General features: G+C 34.3%; 1 protein-coding gene across 6 annotated transcripts in view; it reads left to right on the plus strand.

Moving 5' to 3' along the window:
- Positions 1-17811, plus strand: part of VRK1 (VRK serine/threonine kinase 1) — an 86001-nt gene that overhangs the window by 52264 nt on the left and 15926 nt on the right. For all 6 annotated transcript variants that reach the window (XM_081292235.1, XM_081292233.1, XM_081292232.1 and 3 more), the window contains 8 exons: positions 4085-4154; positions 5002-5089; positions 7442-7550; positions 7696-7788; positions 9894-10026; positions 10765-10885; positions 11176-11234; positions 14483-14661. In XM_081292235.1, the coding sequence (XP_081148361.1) occupies positions 4085-4154; positions 5002-5089; positions 7442-7550; positions 7696-7788; positions 9894-10026; positions 10765-10885; positions 11176-11234; positions 14483-14661 (852 nt within the window). The remainder of the gene's footprint in view (positions 1-4084; positions 4155-5001; positions 5090-7441; positions 7551-7695; positions 7789-9893; positions 10027-10764; positions 10886-11175; positions 11235-14482; positions 14662-17811) is intronic.

The following is a 17811-nucleotide window of genomic DNA, read 5'->3' on the forward strand; positions in this document are numbered from 1 at the left end:
TAGCCACTGGGATCAAATCATGTGCAACCATGCCAAGCTTGTGATATCCTTCTTATACCACTAGTTGTTTTTAGATTTTTATATGTGTTTATTTCCCTAACTAGATTTTAAGTTATTTGCTAATGAGGGCCCTATTTTACTTTCTTTTTTGTATACAGTTTTTAAAAGGTTATTTTATTTATTTTAAATATTTTTAACCTTAATTTTTCTACCACCTTTTTAACAGTTCTTTCTGTTCATTTAGTCTCAACTTTTTTTTTTTTTTTTTTTTTTGTGTACCAGGAATTGAACCCAGAGGTGCTTAACCACTGAATCCATTTCCCCAGCCCTACTCTAAACTTCTTGATGCCATTCACTTCTCTTTCAAATAGGCGCATTCATAATTGACCTTCTTGTAGCTTTATATAGTATTCAAAGTTGAAATGAATCATTAAATATAGACAATATAATGAGTATCAGGTCTTTCTAGTATTAAAGTCAGAATATTTATTGAGAAATTTTCATTCTGATATTAGGGACTGTTAAAGATCATGTTTTCTGTTTGTTGTTCTTTTTTGGTAATGTTAGGGCAGAACCCAGGACTGTCATTACATGCCAGGCAAGTGTTCTAATACTCAGCCACACTCTATCCCAAAGTTCATCTTTTTAGAGAATGTGTAGTACTTACTGGGAAAATTTAATGATTACTAAACAGTAGGATACAAAACTCTGTTTGCATGTACTATATAGTATAAAAATTGTTTAAAAAATGACTGTATATGAAGAAAATATATCAAAATGTTTTCACATTTCCAAAAAAAGCGTGTATTTTGTCTTGAAAATTCTTACAAATGTCATTTAAGAAATAAAGGGAAATTGATTTTTATCTTGAAGTTAGACTTAATGTGATAGTATGTTAAACAGTGGTTTGCAATCCTGGTTGTACAGTATAATCAGAATCTCTGATTGGAGGGTTTGATTATTGGTATTTTTAGTAAAGCTCCCATGTGATTCTTTTGTGCATCAAAGTTGAGAACCACTGTAGAATCTGGCACACAGAACACCTGAATTATTTTAAGTGTAATCATGTTTGCACACACATTTTTATTCTTGTTTTTTGATCATTTTCTAGGCAAGTAGGGGCTTGCAGGTAGGGTACCGTGTGCTTCTGTTGTGGGTTTCCACCTTAATGTAGAAGACTTGTTACTGCTGATGTATTTGCTCATGAAAAGAACTCTTAAGTAGTTAATGTACACATTTTTCGTATTTGTTATTGGAGTGAAGTGAAGACATATATATTTAAGGTAGATGTTTAGGCACATGCTGGAAATAATGTTCTCCCTTCTATCCAGTGAAGATCTGTTGTATTTAGGGCCTTCATCCATGACTTGTGAAAACAGCTGTGACATGGTGATGTTGAATCACCAAGGATAGAAGCTTGTATTCTTTGCTTCTAGATAACGTATATTCTATTTTGTTTCAGGAAAGTAAATGGGCAGAGAGAAATGGCAGATTGATAATAAATTGGATAAAGCAAAAAAAGAAATTCTCTTTTTCGCTAACAAAGACAACAAGAAATTAGTTTTTTGAATTGTACTCACCCTTTGTACTCATGCCAGTAGCAGAACTGGAGGCGGAGATTAGGTTTTTGGATCATGTAACATAATAGTTCATTGTATCACAGTCTTTTACCAGTGTGAACTGATAGAAATCTGTATTTCAAAGTTGCTTAGAAAGAAGTTTGCAGACTGATTTTTGATTTTCCTTGCTGACGTTATGAGAAATGACCTGAATTTTCAATTCATATGTCATAATTTTTTGGTAGGAAGAAGAAACTTTGTACAGCTTCATTTTTAAATGGCAGCCAGTTCATTTTAGATGGTGCCATTGAAATATATCACATTTTAATTTTTTTTCTGTTGTCATCTTCATTTTGACACTTAGAAGTCTTAAAGAAACGTTTAGTGATATTCTAGTTAAAATGTCAGTCCCAATTTCTTTTCTAAATCTTGGCTATTATAGAGTTGGCAAAGTATTTTAGATTTGAAATATGTTAATAAAAATTTAGTTATGAGTTAAGGTATTTTCTCCAACAGAAATAGCTAGCTTTGGCTAGAATGCAGTGCCAAGGAAGTAGCTCCTTTATTTTGTTATAATGGAAGCTTATTGGATTAGAAAAAAGTATGAAATGAGCTCAAAGAGCCTTCATTGTAGTGGGGCTTTCATTATAATGGCCTGATTTATATGGTTGATTCTCATTATTATAAGTTTAATAAATTATTGCCTGAAGGAAAACTTGAAAATTAAAGTTGATATGACATAGGTTGAAACTGAATAAATCAAAAATTTTATACTAATGGTAATAAGCCAGGATTTTCTTAGGAAAACCCCTTACAAACCTGAATTATATTATTGAACAATTCCAAAAGTTAACCAAAATTCCTTCTCTTTATTTCCTTTTCTTTTTTTCTTACACTGATTCTGTGACTCTTACTCTATCATTGCCTTGCAACATTATACATGTCCCTCCAGCTACCATTACATTAGAGAAGGAGGCACAGGTTATGGAAAAACTTGAGGTGCTGAGTAGGCAATTTAGGGATTGTATCCTCGAACTTCAATATGTTGATTGGTTCAGTATGTTGATGTGTTTCTAAGAAGTTGATGCCATGCCAAGCACATGTATACCACTCTTCCAAGGCTGGGCTGGCAAGTATACTTACCTTGACAGAAGAGGAAAGCTTATTTTTAGGTCCTGATCCAAGTGTTACACAGGTTGCCCCTTTGCTGTTATACTCATTCATAACTGGTACTGCTTGACTCTGGATTGGCAGTCTTCCTGTAAGTACTTTAACTAGGGATTTATATTTTTTGAATTACAAAAATCCAGGATAAGACACTGTATGTATAAGTGTGGTTTTATTTAAATCTCATGGAGCAAAATGAACTTCTGTGTCAGTTGAGGGTTTTTGAGTGGGGGGAAAAAACCAGTTGTATATATTTTCACAGGTTTTCTCTTAGTTAAGATGATGGGCCTCATTTATGAGGTCTCTTACTGCTCTGTTGAACCTTGAACTTCAGCTATGCAGCCATTCCATCCAAAATAATTTTCTTCATACCTCCTAAAGAAGAGCAACTCTCAAATTAATTTGGAAATGTTTACTTCCTTATTTGAAGGTTTCACTGCTTTAAAATTTTTCCCCAATTCTCAATAAATAAGATAGATAATAAATAAGAAAATATCAAAACACTAAGTAAATACTAAATGAGTAAAAATTCACAATTTAAGAAGTCCATAAAATTCTGTTTCTCACCCTTCCATATTTATTTAACAAGGCAAAACCCCTTCCCAGCTATTATTTCTTGTTGTTCAGAATACCTTTTTGTGAATGTATGCCTCTTTGATAGTAATTTTATTTGTTGATGTCCCTTAAAATATGAAATGTATGCAGTTCAGTAAGTTGGTGGAAAATTGTCACTAAGCCCCATTTTCTTTTAGACATTAAATTATTATATGGGAAATAAGTTGTAGGGCTCCTTGGTTTGGAAAATAATGGGAAAGGAAAGTATACAGTTCAGTGGACAGTGTTCGCTTGCTTTGGAGTTCCAGAATGCTAAGGTCTGTTTCTTCTAGTTCTGATACACTGGAACAAACTGTGATGAGAAACAGCAGAAGAGTGGGAGTTTGCCATTAATTGGTTAAATCAGGTATTGAGATTTTATTAAATCTCAGAAATATCTTGTAGCCCCTTGGTGATACAGTTAACATGGTTGCTGGTCTTTGCTTAAGGGAAAGCTTAATAAAGATGAAAATTAGTTTAAGTGTTTTTCTTAAACTTCTGCAAAGACTGAGCTGTGTATCTGGTTTTGTATATTTTATTGGTTTTGAAAATGGAACTTGAGAGATATATAAGTTATGGACTATTCTGAGAGTATCAAAAAGATTCTTAAATAGTTGGGCTTAATCTTTAAACAGTTATAAATCTAAGTATGAGAATTACAGTGTTTTGAAAGAAATTAATTTATTAGTCTGTGTTGAAAGTTCACTGTAAATAACTCAATAATTTTAACTAGTACTGGTACTAATTAAGTCTTATATTTTAAGGAACCTAGTGACAATGGACCTCTTTTTACTGAATTGAAATTTTACCAGCGAGCTGCTAAACCAGAGCAAAGTAAGAAATACAATATACATATATTAATACTTTTTAAATAACCAATCCCATTTTAGGTTATTTTGTGTAAGCTAAGACTAGAGCATTACATCTTTTGACCCTTGGTAATTTTTGCTTTATAAATAAATTTCATTTAAATGAGACTTGTATGAAATGATTCGGATTTCTTAATAGGTTTGTTATAAGATTTTACTGATGATATATAGAATAAAGATAAAGTATGATTTAGGGAATATTGTTAAAAAATTTAGCAGTAACTCTAATCTGTGAGTTAGACTCAAGAATCTCCAAATCTTTTTGAGTATTTTTCTAAATTCTGTAGAGCATAACCTGGGGGGTTGCATAATTGATGAGATAGAACAGAGAGTGTCTGAGTCAAGAGCAGAACTTCTTCCAGCTGCTCTGCTTCCTTCTATCTTAACTCTTCCCCTCTAAGAATCCAAAACTTACAATAGGAACAAAGAAAAGCTACCAACAAGCTACTGTATCTCCTAGATTTGTGTTTGCTGATTGAGGAAGAGATCTAATGACTGAGGGAAGAAAACCAAACTTACAGATTGGGCCAGAGGGCATGTTGTCCTGTGGAAACAAGCCAGAGTTGAAATACAACTGAAATACAGTTGCTTTTTGCAGGTTTTTCACTTTAAAAGCAATTTAGGTAACAATTTTGTAGGCTAATAAAAATGCTTTGTACTTTTTGTTTTTGGTTATACTGTACTTTTCTTCTTTTATGAATAAAGATGAAGTCTTGTGTAAGTACATCCTACTTTTTTAGTGATTTTTTTTTTAAAAAAAAATTATTATGTGTATAGTAGTTGTAATCACAAGCCTCTGTTTTAACTTACAGTTCAGAAATGGGTTCGTACCCATAAAATGAAGTACCTTGGTGTTCCTAAGTATTGGGGATCTGGCCTACATGATAAAAATGGAAAAAGGTAAAAACTGCATGGTTTGTTTTTCTTTTCCCTCTTTTGAGCATTTCCTGTCTGCCGCAGTCTTGGCTGGGCACAGAATCACGAGCCACCACAGCTTTGTAGATTCAAACAGCAATTCTTTATTCCAGAACTCACACCGGCCTCCACACACTCTCTCGCAATCCCAGTTCTCCTGCCACCCAAATCACCTACTCCACGAGGCTTATTTCCCAAAAATGCTCTCTGAATCTCACGAGAGTTCAACAGGAGCTTAGGCAGCAGGAACGCCCTAATTCCAGCAGCAATAATCCTCAACATCGAACTTCCCTAAAATCCAAGGTCTTAAACTGGGAACGCCTTAAACTTGTCTTAAACCGGGAACGCCCTAAACCCAAGGATTGGGATACTTCCTCAAACTGCAGGATACACCCTAATCCTGGATCCACCCTCGTCCTTGGGCAGGGTCACCTAACATGCAATGTCAACAGCGAAATTAACATGGGGTACACTGGCAAGGAAATTTCCTACTTGGTAATGGCCCTCAGCATCTCCCCCCTTCTGATTAATTAAACAACAAGCAATGTGGCTTAAGGACCGTGCCTGGTAGGTTGTCCAATTCAACATATGGTTCTTACCCGTCATGGGAAAACTGACCTTTAGGCGTCAGCCTCCTGTCTTAGGTTGAATCCACTGCAATCAGATCAACCCGTCACTGACTACCGGTCCAGCATTCAGCCAAGCTTGTGGAAAGGCCTATGCACCAGTGGGGGGGTGAGGTTTCTTGCCTCACCTCTGTTGGCCCCCAAATATCCTTGGTGCCAGTGGGGGGGTGAGGTTCTTGCCTCACCTCTGTTGGCCCCCAAATTTTAGACCATCACTAGTAGAAGGGAGGAAGATACAGAAATGCCACGACACCAAGCCAATTGACGGCTCTTTTGGAAAAATTGCGTCACTGGTGACACCATCAGCAAAGATATGCCAGCATTACCACAATTAACATGGGGTGAGCTGGCAAGGAGATTGCATCACTGGTGACACCATCAGCAAAGATATGCCAGCAGTACCACAATTCGCTGCATCAGATGATATTTCACAATGCATGCAACTGATATATAGTCCAGGCAAGTTCTGCAGGCAGTTCAAATCGGAGGAGTCTATCAATATGTCCATTTCCTCTCAAAGTAAATCGAGTCCTTGATTGAGCATTACTTGTTGAGTTAATTTCATTGATGCATCAGTTTATGCAGTTTACTGTGATGACTATCATAGAAGCTGTAGTTTGGTTTTATCTTAGTCTTCACCGGCACTGGGATGGAGATGGGAATTCTGGCAATGATGCTAAAGAGACATTATCCTGAACAGAATTATTAAATATAATGAAAAGGAAAGGTGAAAGTAAACAAACAGATCTCTTAACCTCCTTAAAAAACAATCCTTAACAGCTGTTTACCTAATTTAAATTAGTAAGCAAACAGATCTGTTAACCACCTTTAAAAACAAGAATGTAGTGGTATGCATGTGTTTATTTCAAAGGGAGGGAAATGCAGGGCCCTTTGGGCTTTGTTCCCTTTGTCAGGCTTCAGCTAATTGATATTGCTCCATAGAAGTAGTTAAATTAGAGAGGCACACCCATTCTAACAGAGTATCAGTCTGCTGCTATGTAAAGCAGAAAGCAGAGATAACAGCTTATTCTTCTTATTCGCTGACACACTCTTACCTACTGACATTGTTGGATGCTCAATACATAATTCTTGACTAAACCAAATGGACAGGTGCTGAGGGCCATTACCAAGTAGGAAATTAGACATATTTTTCCTGGATATTTCTTCTTCTGTAAATCTCAGCCAATAAGTTTTTAATGTACCATCCGTTTATACCATTTAGACATTTTATGTATCTATTATAGCATCTGTTGATGATTATGATATAGATTATTAGTGCTGCTGAAATGTATCTTAAAATAGAGAAAATAGTCAAAAGAATGAAGCTATTATCTAGGAACATAAATTAATACTAACTATGAGAATAATTAGTGCTTTTATTATTTTGTTTTATTTTTGCTGTAGATGAATCTGGTGGATTCTCTTTGTGGGAATTATCTTAAATTAAATATTATCTCTTCTAACTAGTTGAGACCAGGAAGAGAGCCCTTGTACAGGTAAAGGGCAAGGTAGGAAAGCACTGACTTTTTTTTGAGATTTCTGGTTGAGAGAAATATTTCAAATGTTTGTATATATTTCTTTGTTTCATTTTTAGACTACTGTCTTACTCTATGTTTCCTTGAAAAAATTACTTTGAAAGCAGAGTTCTCAGTGCAAAGTATGGTTTTCCTGAGTTATATTTTCTTCATTGACTTTTCTTGTTTGACTTCAGTTACAGGTTTATGATAATGGATCGCTTTGGGAGTGACCTTCAGAAAATATATGAAGCAAATGCCAAAAGATTTTCTCGGAAAACGGTCTTGAAGCTAAGCTTAAGAATTGTATGTGAGCTACATTCTTCATGTTTTTTAAAAAAAATCATTTTTTTAATAAAGCAAAGGCTGTATTAACTGTGTGTTGAAGTTTGGTCCTCTGCTGGTTGTGTTAGGTACTGCATTAATTTATTTTGTATGATATTTTCCATAGCTGGATATTCTGGAATATATTCATGAGCATGAGTATGTACATGGAGATATTAAGGCTTCAAATCTTCTTCTGAGCTACAAGAATCCTGATCAGGTAGCTTTAGAACTTTAGTTTCTCCTGTTTAAAATGTATTATTTGAAAACAAATATGGTTGCTTTGAACTCTTGAACCCATGCAGAAGTTTTACTTTTTGAAGTAAAAAGGTAATAATAATATTTCTTCTTGACACTTTTATCTAGTTAACATTCTACATTTTTGATGCAGTTTGTTGGCACTTGATCAAGTTGGCTATTTTGCCCAAAATAATATTCAGAAGAAGTACTTGTGATACAAAATGAATTTCAAATAGCTGTTTGGGGGTGGAAGCTTAAAATTATATAGTACACCAATGAATTATGTTTGCCTGTCTGCTTTGTCACTTTTTTTATTTCCTTTGTTCAAGAAATCCATCAAATGTAAGTGTTCTGTTACTTGGAAAATTTGGTCTTTAACATGTTGATTATTCAAATCAATTGGTTTACAGAAATATCTGAGCTGTCTAAATTTGTATACCCTTAGTGTTTAGAATTTAAATGTGCGTTTTTTAAATTATTACATTCTCTTTGTGATATTTTACTGGTTAAGGCAAGGAGAAAAGCTAATGTTATTATACCTTTTTTGGGGGATCAGTTTAGTTGGAGTAGAAGAATCTATATAATTTTCTTGTATCTTCCATAATTTTGATAAAAGTGAGCTTTAGTTGACACTCATAGTTGGCCCTTAATTCTCATTTCTTAGCTTGATATATATAGAAGATTTAAACATTCTAAATATGTTGGGTACTTGATTATTGCAATCATTTGTTAGTATTTTATGTCATTATTTTTTTTCTTTCAAACCTTGTTTTAATTCCCTCTTGCTTCATTTTGCTTTTGCTTTGGCTCTCTTTTTACCATTATCTTGTATGTTTGCTCCCCTCCACTCCCACATCAGTGGTGGTGGGCATAAGGGTCGCTTAACAGAAGAAAGTTGCTATAGTTTGACTCACAAATCTTAAAAGCAGTCTCAGAATTAGTCCAACTCTTTCTAGCAATCTCATTTAAGATGCTTCTCTCTTGAAAATAAAATAGCCAAGAACCAGAGCAGTAAGGATTCCATTAATTAAAGTAGTGTGGACTTGTATAATATGATAAAAATGCAACTTACATTAGTTTGCAATTGACTAAAGCATGCTGCTTTTGTTTATGTAGAAATATTTTGTAGCTCTGTTGTCTTTCAGAGATTATTCTTTCAGTATTAGATCTATCTTTGTATTTTTTTACTTCAGTTTCCTGTTTTGCCTGCATGCATATATTTGTAATAGTTACCCAGAATTAGAGATGTAATATATGGCTATAGGATAGAAGACAGCCAAATATGCAGTCTTATGTGCTACTCAGATCCACATGTATCTGCCCCCAGATATGTGTGTATGTAGTATTCAGATTTAGCTTAAATTATGAAGACTTGCTTTAATATACAGTATTTAAATGTAGATAAGGGCCTTATCTAAAAGTTCTTAATGATCTTTATTAGGATCCTTGAACCATTTTTATGAAGTAAATTCATATTTGATTATTTTATGAGTGAAGTAATAGGAATAGAAGATAACTTGTATCTATCTGTTCCGTTAGCAGTCTTATGCTCTGTGTGCTTTTCTTTGTGGGAAGTGCTAGTTGTATTGCCACATGTATTGATGATTGACTTTGTGCTCAATTTTGTTTTAACCTCTCTATAGGATAAAGTAAGATTTATAAGAGTTGGTAAATTGAGGAGACAAGATTGGTTACAAGTTTAGTACATACATTAAAAAGTATACAAAGTCAAGTAATACTCTGGACCATGGCGACATATCATTTAACATTTTTATTTAAAAAAAAAAAAAAATCTTGAGCTGGATGTGTGGCTCCATGGCAGAGTAATTTGCCTAGCATGCACAAGGACCTGGGTTTGGTACTCAGAACTGCAAAAAATAAGTAAAAAAGGTGTTTTTTTTTGAAAGCCTTTCGGAATTGAATATTTGTTATTGTGTGCATTTTGCTTCTAACCTGTTTGTGGTGCTGTAGTTTGTCCTTGTAGGTGAATGCACCCTCAAATGAAGTATTTTATTTCTGTACAGCAAAGTAGTATAGTTACAATGATTTTGGCTTTAATTTGTCTTGGTACTTGGAAATTTATAGGTTTACTTGGTAGATTATGGCCTTGCTTATCGGTACTGTCCAGAAGGAGTTCATAAAGAATACAAAGAGGACCCCAAAAGATGTCATGATGGCACTCTTGAATTCACCAGCATTGATGCACACAATGGCGTGGGTATGTCCTTGGTATTTGAATGAGAAATACGCTGCTAATATTTTCAACAGAATTCCTACATAAGTCTTAATTATCCATAAATATAAGCAGGGAGATAAGAATTAAAGAGGCAGAATGGGATGGGGATAGAGGGCAGAGGTTAGACTCCTACGGTTATATAACATGGCCCTCATGCGTTCTCTTCCCTCTCATGTCCTATCCTTCCAAGATGTCCAAGAATGTTGCAGTGGCAAGGTGGTTCATTTCATTACAGTGAAGATTTCTTTTTGGTTTTAAATAGCTTGAATTGAAATATTGGTTTGTTTTCTTTTCTAATGTCTGTAAGTTTCTTATTCAGCTACAATATTAGAACAGGTAGCTTTTATTTTGTCACCGATTAAGCTTATTTCTTCTGCAGTCATTTATATTTTCTATGTCGAACACTGGAGAGTCTCAAACACCCAGTTCTTAACATTTTTAGTATCTTCAGGCTTTCCAAAGACAATATTAAATGTGTTATTATTTTATAGTTTATTTCCTCCATGTATAGACTTAGTTTGAAATCCTAGGGTTTGTCAGTAATACTTGTCTTACCTTATTGCACTATATGTATTATACGTATATGTATAATATACATGTTTTTATATAATACATATTATATATACATATATAGTACATAATATAGGTGTCTATAGACACACACATGTTTGAAATAAAAGTTATTTTATTATGCTTAATTTTCTTCTTTTGTGTTTGTAGCCCCATCAAGACGTGGTGATTTGGAAATACTTGGTTATTGCATGATTCAGTGGCTTAGTGGCCAACTCCCCTGGGAGGATAATTTGAAAGATCCTAACTATGTTAGAGATTCCAAAATTAGGTAAAGAACAAATTGAGTTATTTTGGGGGGTGGAAGCATGACAGGGCAAATGTTCTTGGTCAGAATCTCTCAATAGGAACTGTAGTTTTAAATGATACTAATCTGGAAGTAAGAAAGTACTTATTGAACAGGAAAGTTTCTTGGACTTCAATTTATTTTAGAAGAATGCCTGTGAGAGTATTTAGGATGTAATTCAATGTTGATTAATGTGCTCGTTACTGTTACTAACTCTTAACAATATTCTGTGACTTCAAGCTTCAAACAATGACCCATTCTTTAATTTTTAACAGATACAGAGAAAATATTTCAGATTTGATGGAGAAATGTTTTCCTGAGAAAAACAAGCCAGGTAGGAAAAGACTTCTTAAATGTTTTGTTTTTCTGGAAAGAAGAAGGCGTGGTGTTGTGAAGTGCCTTCTATTGGAAGCATATAGGTGTTTTAAGTGGGGACATTGTACTGAGCCTGCTCGCCTAAAAAAGCACTTCCCTTTTCAGAGGTGAGCTGCAAGTGAATATTCGTGCTCCATTGAATTATTCAGTGCTTTGAGGAAAAGAAGCAATTTCACTCACTTGTTCAGCTGGTATTCATTGAGGCTTTGTTGTATGGTAGGGACTGTTCTAGGCACTGGGATATGCATCATTGAGCAAAACAGAATAAAACCCTGCCCTTGTGGAGCTCACATTCTAGTTGGGAGTGATAGTAAACAAGTAAATGAATTTTATCATACCTCATGTCAGTACTCTGGAACAATAAGAAAACAGAGAATAGGATTAGGATATAGAGATGTGAGAGGTAATAAAGTGGGGAGGAGGATAGAAATTTTGCATAAAGAGATGAGGAACAGCCTTACTGAATGGGGGACATTTCAGCAGTTGTCAGAGGAAGTAAGGAAGTAAGCTCTGTGGAAGGCTGAGGAATAGTTAGTGTTCTAGGCAGAAGGGACATAATGCCAAGTGGATTTGAGAAATATGTCCTTTTTTGAGCTAGAGTGTAAGGTTTGGAGAAATAGTGATATTGACTTTACGGGAAATTTCTGGCTTCTGTTGTGACACACTATAGAGGGGCAGATTCTGAGGCTATAGTAATCAAAGCAAGGGAAGTGGCAGTGGAGGAGGGACAAGTGTGCTCGTTCTCTCTTTTTCTCTCTCTCTCACATCATATATATAGAAGTCTTTTCTGGCCTTTGCTCAGTTGTCCTCCTCTTCAGAGAAATGTCTGTCCTATTTATTTATGCTATTTAACATTGCAGACTACCACCCACATCAGATATAATATGGTTTTCCCAGAATTACCCTTTGTGCCTCCAACCAGTTAACCTATCCTTATTGGCTTCACTTCTAACACCAAAGATTTGTTTCTGAGATTTATAAAAATGGAATCATACACTGAATGAAATAGATACAAGTCCTGCCCTCATGAAATTAGCTTTAGTTCTGTTAATATCCTTTTTCTTTCACTCAGTGCTTCATTTGTGAATTTTATCGTCATTGTTGCATGTTGAAGAGTAGTTGTTCATTTTCATTTCTATGTAGTATTCCATTATGTTTATATACCGTTATTTATATGTTCTACTATTAGATCATTTCTAACTTTCAACAGTTACAGATTGCCAATTGCATATACATAGAGGTATGTTGTCTACCTGCAGTTGACTTCTGTGTATTCTATAAGAGGTCACTTTTTTTTTTCCTCCACCTCCAGGTTGGTATGGAGTTTACCCAGCAGTCTTTCTTAAAAAGACTGCTCTTTCCCTCTGATGCCACTTTCTTATAAATCAGGAATAAATCTATTTCTGAACTTTTTCTTTCATTTGTTTTTTTCTCTGTTTTTGAGCTATACTCTTAATTATTGTAGTTTTATATCTTGGCATCTGGTGAAATCTGGTAGTTTAAATCCTCTTGCACTATTTTTCTTTAAACTTGACTTTGCTATTCTTGGCACTTTGCATTTTAGTTAATAAATTTTAGAATCACCTTGTCAATTCTACATATGTACATCATGCACTAAGCTTGCTAGAGCTTTGGGACTGAATTGATTTTTTAGATTAGTTTGGGTAACAATGACATCTTTGTAGTAGTGGTGAGTCCTCCATTTGACTAATATGGGGAATATAGCCATTAAATTTGTTCCTACAGTTCTCTTGATGGGGTTTTATAGCTTTTTCCTACAAAAATATCTTGCTCATATTTCATTGCATTTATGTTAGGCATTTGATGTTTTGGAATGTTATTTTAAGGGGTATGTTTTAAAATTTTTGTTTTCCAACTGATTTTTTTATGGATGTACAAATAGAATGGGTTTTATAATATATTTACCTTGTCTCTGTGACTTTGCTAAATTCACCAATTCTAGTAGGTTTTTTTTTTTAGAGTTTTTTAAAAATTTAGATTCTGTAGGAGTTTCTTTTACATGTACTGTCATGTTGTTTGCAGCTAAAGACTTATATTTTTTATTTTGCTCATTATGCCTTCTGTTTCTTCTCTTTCCTTATTGTATTGGTTAAAAAAATGTATGATTTTTTTCAGTAATGCTAAATAGAAGTAGTAAAATTAGATCTTTTTCATTTTTCATTTTTCTCAGGGAAAATTTTCAGTATTTTGCTAGACCCAGTGATGTTTGTTTTAGGTGTTTTGTAGATCCCTTTTTTTTCAGATTAAAAAAGTGGAAGTTTGGGATTTTTTCTTGTTGTGTCCCAAGTATCTACACAGAGTACCTGGCCCCCGGACGTTCCAGTATTGGAATTAGTGAGTGTGTCTGTGTACCACTGACAGAATGCCTCCATGAATTGATGTGGAATGGAAGAAGAAGAGGAGGAGATTTAAGAAAAACAGATTTTGGCCTCAACCAGGATGGAATTCTCAGTAACAGGGAAAACTGCAGGGAATAGGTTTTAGGGTTAGGTTAGGAGTTTCGATTTGAATTTATTGGGATTTGAGGGGACAATTACATATCTAAGAACCAGCATGTGAGGCAGGGAATATGTGGGTCTGTGGGTCAGGGGAAAGAACTGTGTGTGTGCCATTAGCCCTGGAAGGAATTTGGATGTTGAACAATGCTGATCTTCTAGGAATTATTCTTATGATAAGGTTCTGCCACAGTGTGCAGAAAAACCAGAAGCTGATTTTTATGGAAAAACTGGGCCTTCTTGTTCCTTTCTTTAATTGCTTTTGGTGTGTTTTATTTTTTATTAACACAAAGAATGCTGCTCTATTTTATAGTAATATTGCTTTCTATGGCCAAAAAATATTGGCTGTGATACTTGTACTTAAGGACATTTTAGTTCCAGAATTTTATTCTAGGTTTTTTTTTTTTTCTTAAGCTGAAAACTACAGTTATGTTATGCATATTTAAATTTTAAGTCTGTGTTCTCTTTTGTTATTTCTCACAATTAAATATATGTTTTTATTTTGCCTGACAATTCCTGAATTGAAAAAACATACTTTCGCTGGACAAATGATTAACAAATTCATATCTTAACAATGTGTTGTATGCTTGCATTTTGATTTTACCATAATCGTGAATCATTTTCTTAGGAGTAAGAGATAAGTATGTCATATTTGTGATTAAAAGTTAGAAATGGTTGGTTATTCTTTCAGGTGAAATTGCTAAATACATGGAAACTGTGAAATTACTGGACTATACAGAAAAACCTCTTTATCAAAATTTACGTGATATACTTTTGCAAGGACTAAAAGCTATAGGAAGTAAGGATGATGGCAAGCTGGACCTCAGTGTTGTGGAGAATGGAGGTTTGAAAGCAAAAACAGCAACAAAGGTGAATTTTGTTATTAACTTATCCTTCAGGCTGCTTCTGATTATAATTGCAATGAATACTGATTTTTAGGAAAGTGAAACAGTAGCTAAATGAAGAAAATAACAGATTGTTTGGCAATTAAACCACTATGCAAAGGAAAACTCTTTTTATGACAACATAACAGTATGTACAGGATTGTAGAAAAATAAATATTTATATATTTCTCATGTCCAGTAGCAAGTTATTAAATATCTAAAATGATTTTAACTTGAGATGCTGGTGTCTGGCAGTGGGATATTGATGGAGCACTAAATTAATGATTTATGTGTTATTTTCTCTCAAGTCTTCCCTTAGGGTTGATCTTATTTATGGGTGGAGGAAAAGTGTTTACCATTTGAAAGTTGGCATAACTTCGTTTTTTAAAATTTTCCTTCCTACCTTTCTTCTTTTTTTGTAACAGGGATTGAACTCAGGGGCACTTGCCACTGAGCCACATCCCCAGCCCTGTTTTGTATTTTATTTAGAGCCAGGGTCTCACTGAGTTGCTTAGTGCCTTGCTTTTGCTGGGATTAGCCACTGGGATTATAGGCGTGTGCTACCACACCTGGCTGAAAACTTCCTTTTTTTTTTTTTAGAGAGAGAGAATTTTTAAATATTTATTGTTTAGTTTTTGGCGGACAGAGCATCTTTATTTGTATGTGGTGCTGAGGATCGAACCCAGGGCTGCGCGCATGCCAGGCAAGCATGCTACCGCTTGAGCCACATCCCCAGCCCAAAAACTTAATTTTTTTAGTTTTGGTATGTCTACCGTTTTAACATTGTTTTGCTCTTTAAAGAAACGTCGAGTGTATCTGCATATAAGGGGATTACTTTTTGGAAATATGAAGAAATAATAACCTGCTATCATAGAATCATTATATAAGCATGTAAAGAGCTCTTGGTATCACTTAAAAATTTAGATTTTATAGGTGTGCATTGTTATTAATTTACTGTTGGTTAATTTTTGCTACTGTTGGTTGTTTATTGATAACCTTACTTTCTTCATTATCTGAAATTATTTAGTAAAATCAATTAGCTTTTTTTTTTAAATAAGGAAATGGAAACTACATTTAGAAGAAAAATATTTTTTCAAATTATTGGCTGTTTTTACTCTTGTTAATTCTATAAATCCCAATACATTCCTCTAGTAATTTCAGACTCCAAACTATTAGAAAAAAGCTTGAAAAGTTTTCCTCTCTTTTAAAATCAGAAGCAGCCTACTAAAAGGTTTTCCTAAGCCTTTAACTTAAAAAAGAAATAGGGATTTCAAAATTGGTTCATGAATTTTACTTTCTTTGGTGAATAGCTGATCTCTTTTTTGGTAACTTTATATTATAGAGTCTGGAATTATATGCATGTGTGTTGTCATATGTGTACATTTTTTTCTTCTTCCTTCATAAATTTGTCTTAATTGCATTTACTCCATATTTGTGGTCTACAAATGGCCTGAAAGCCAGATTCAGGATTGAAATGAAGAGGGTAAAGTGGAAATCTTGAGTGAAATTTTTCATTAAGATAGTAAACTTATTGTTGCACACATTTTTAAACATACAGCATGCATTTTATTGATTAGGACAGATTTCTTTGTGTTAATATTTATAGCTAGCTTCTATAGTGTTGTTTTCTAAACTGTTGCTGATTGAGAAGATCTCTCCTACAGTGAGACTTGTCTAGAGTAACTCCTCCTTCCTTTGCAAATCCCTGTTGTTTGAATCTACATGCTGGATAAAATTTGTTTTCTGTGACCTTATAATTCTCTTGTGTCCTTGGGTGGTTCACAGGTCTGGAAATTCCCTGTTGGACCATCTCCTACATGTTTAAAGCTTCATTTAAGGCAGGAAAAAAAAAAAAAGTATGCCAAATTGGACTATGAGAAGGTTTACTTCATTAGTTTACTGTTTCCCTCCGTGCCCCACCCCTTTCAATACCCATTGCTGACCCAAGGCTATTCTATATAGCAAAAAGATATTATTACAGGTTAAGATTAGTTTAGATAAGATCATGAAACTGCTTGATATCCATGCAACTGAAGTTAGTTAACTAGTTCTCACATTTTCTCTTTTCATTTGTGAGATGAAATGGTCTGATGATACAACTTTCTAAAAAGCCAGCCTGCCTGCCTGCCCCCACACCCTCCCTCCTTTCTTTTTTTCTTTCTTTCTGAAAACATTTTCTTATAATAAATTGTAAATGCCCCCACTAAAACAAATGAAAGTAGTGTTCCACTGATGGAAAAGTTGGCATCTCCCTAGGGGGTTGGGGAAGCTTTCTCTGAGAAACTAGTACTCTGTCTCTTTTTTGTAAGGCCTATAATTCAGTTGTCTTTTTTTGCTCTGGTTTCCAGGAGACTCAAAACTAAAAATGGTGCTTTATACTAGAAACACTATTAATTCTTATAATTAGTATATTTGCTCCCTCTTTTCCTTTGTCATAATTGTTGGAAGTAAAAAGTATATATACTTTGTGTTTATCAGAAGTCTCTCTTTGAAAGGGGTAAGTTTAAATAAGTCAATATATATTTCTTGTAGGGTTACTAGAGATATCTTTTATGGTACAATTTTTAGGAATAAATTAATAATGGAATAAAGCAAGGTTTCTTTTGAATCTTGCAACCATGTTCTTTTATGGTGAAATGTATGTGCAAACTGCAGTTAAATAAGAAATTTGTGTACTTGGGAAAATATGTTCTTCCCAATAGCTAAAGAGTTTTATTTAAAGCCCAGAACTTTGGAATGGTGCAAGGCTGAAAAAGAAAGAGGCCAAGTATAAATCTGCTCTTAAAAAGTACAAAGCCCAAAGATTTTCATTGTTGATTAGAACTAAACACTTTCATTAGAATGTACATCGCAGTAGTTATTGGAGTTAGTGTGCACTCTTAAATGAACATTCAATAGTCATTGTAGATTGCCTAAATTATGTACCTGATCTGAGCTAAGTCTCTAGGCCCGCCCAGGTCAATAATGTGTGGTCCATCCTTAAAGAATGGCTTAATTTACTGTACTCCCTCTCCCATCTGGACTAAGAATGGCTTAATTTACTGGAAAGAACTCAGCAAGTTAAAAGAATGCTAATAACTCCATTAGCTGTTTTCTTCTAGGGTTTTGACTAAGTTGCTTACCCAACTCAAAAGAA

Source organism: Spermophilus citellus (assembly GCF_964194105.1).
Source record: "Spermophilus citellus genome assembly, chromosome: 4".
NCBI classification, from domain to species: Eukaryota; Metazoa; Chordata; class Mammalia; order Rodentia; family Sciuridae; genus Spermophilus; species Spermophilus citellus.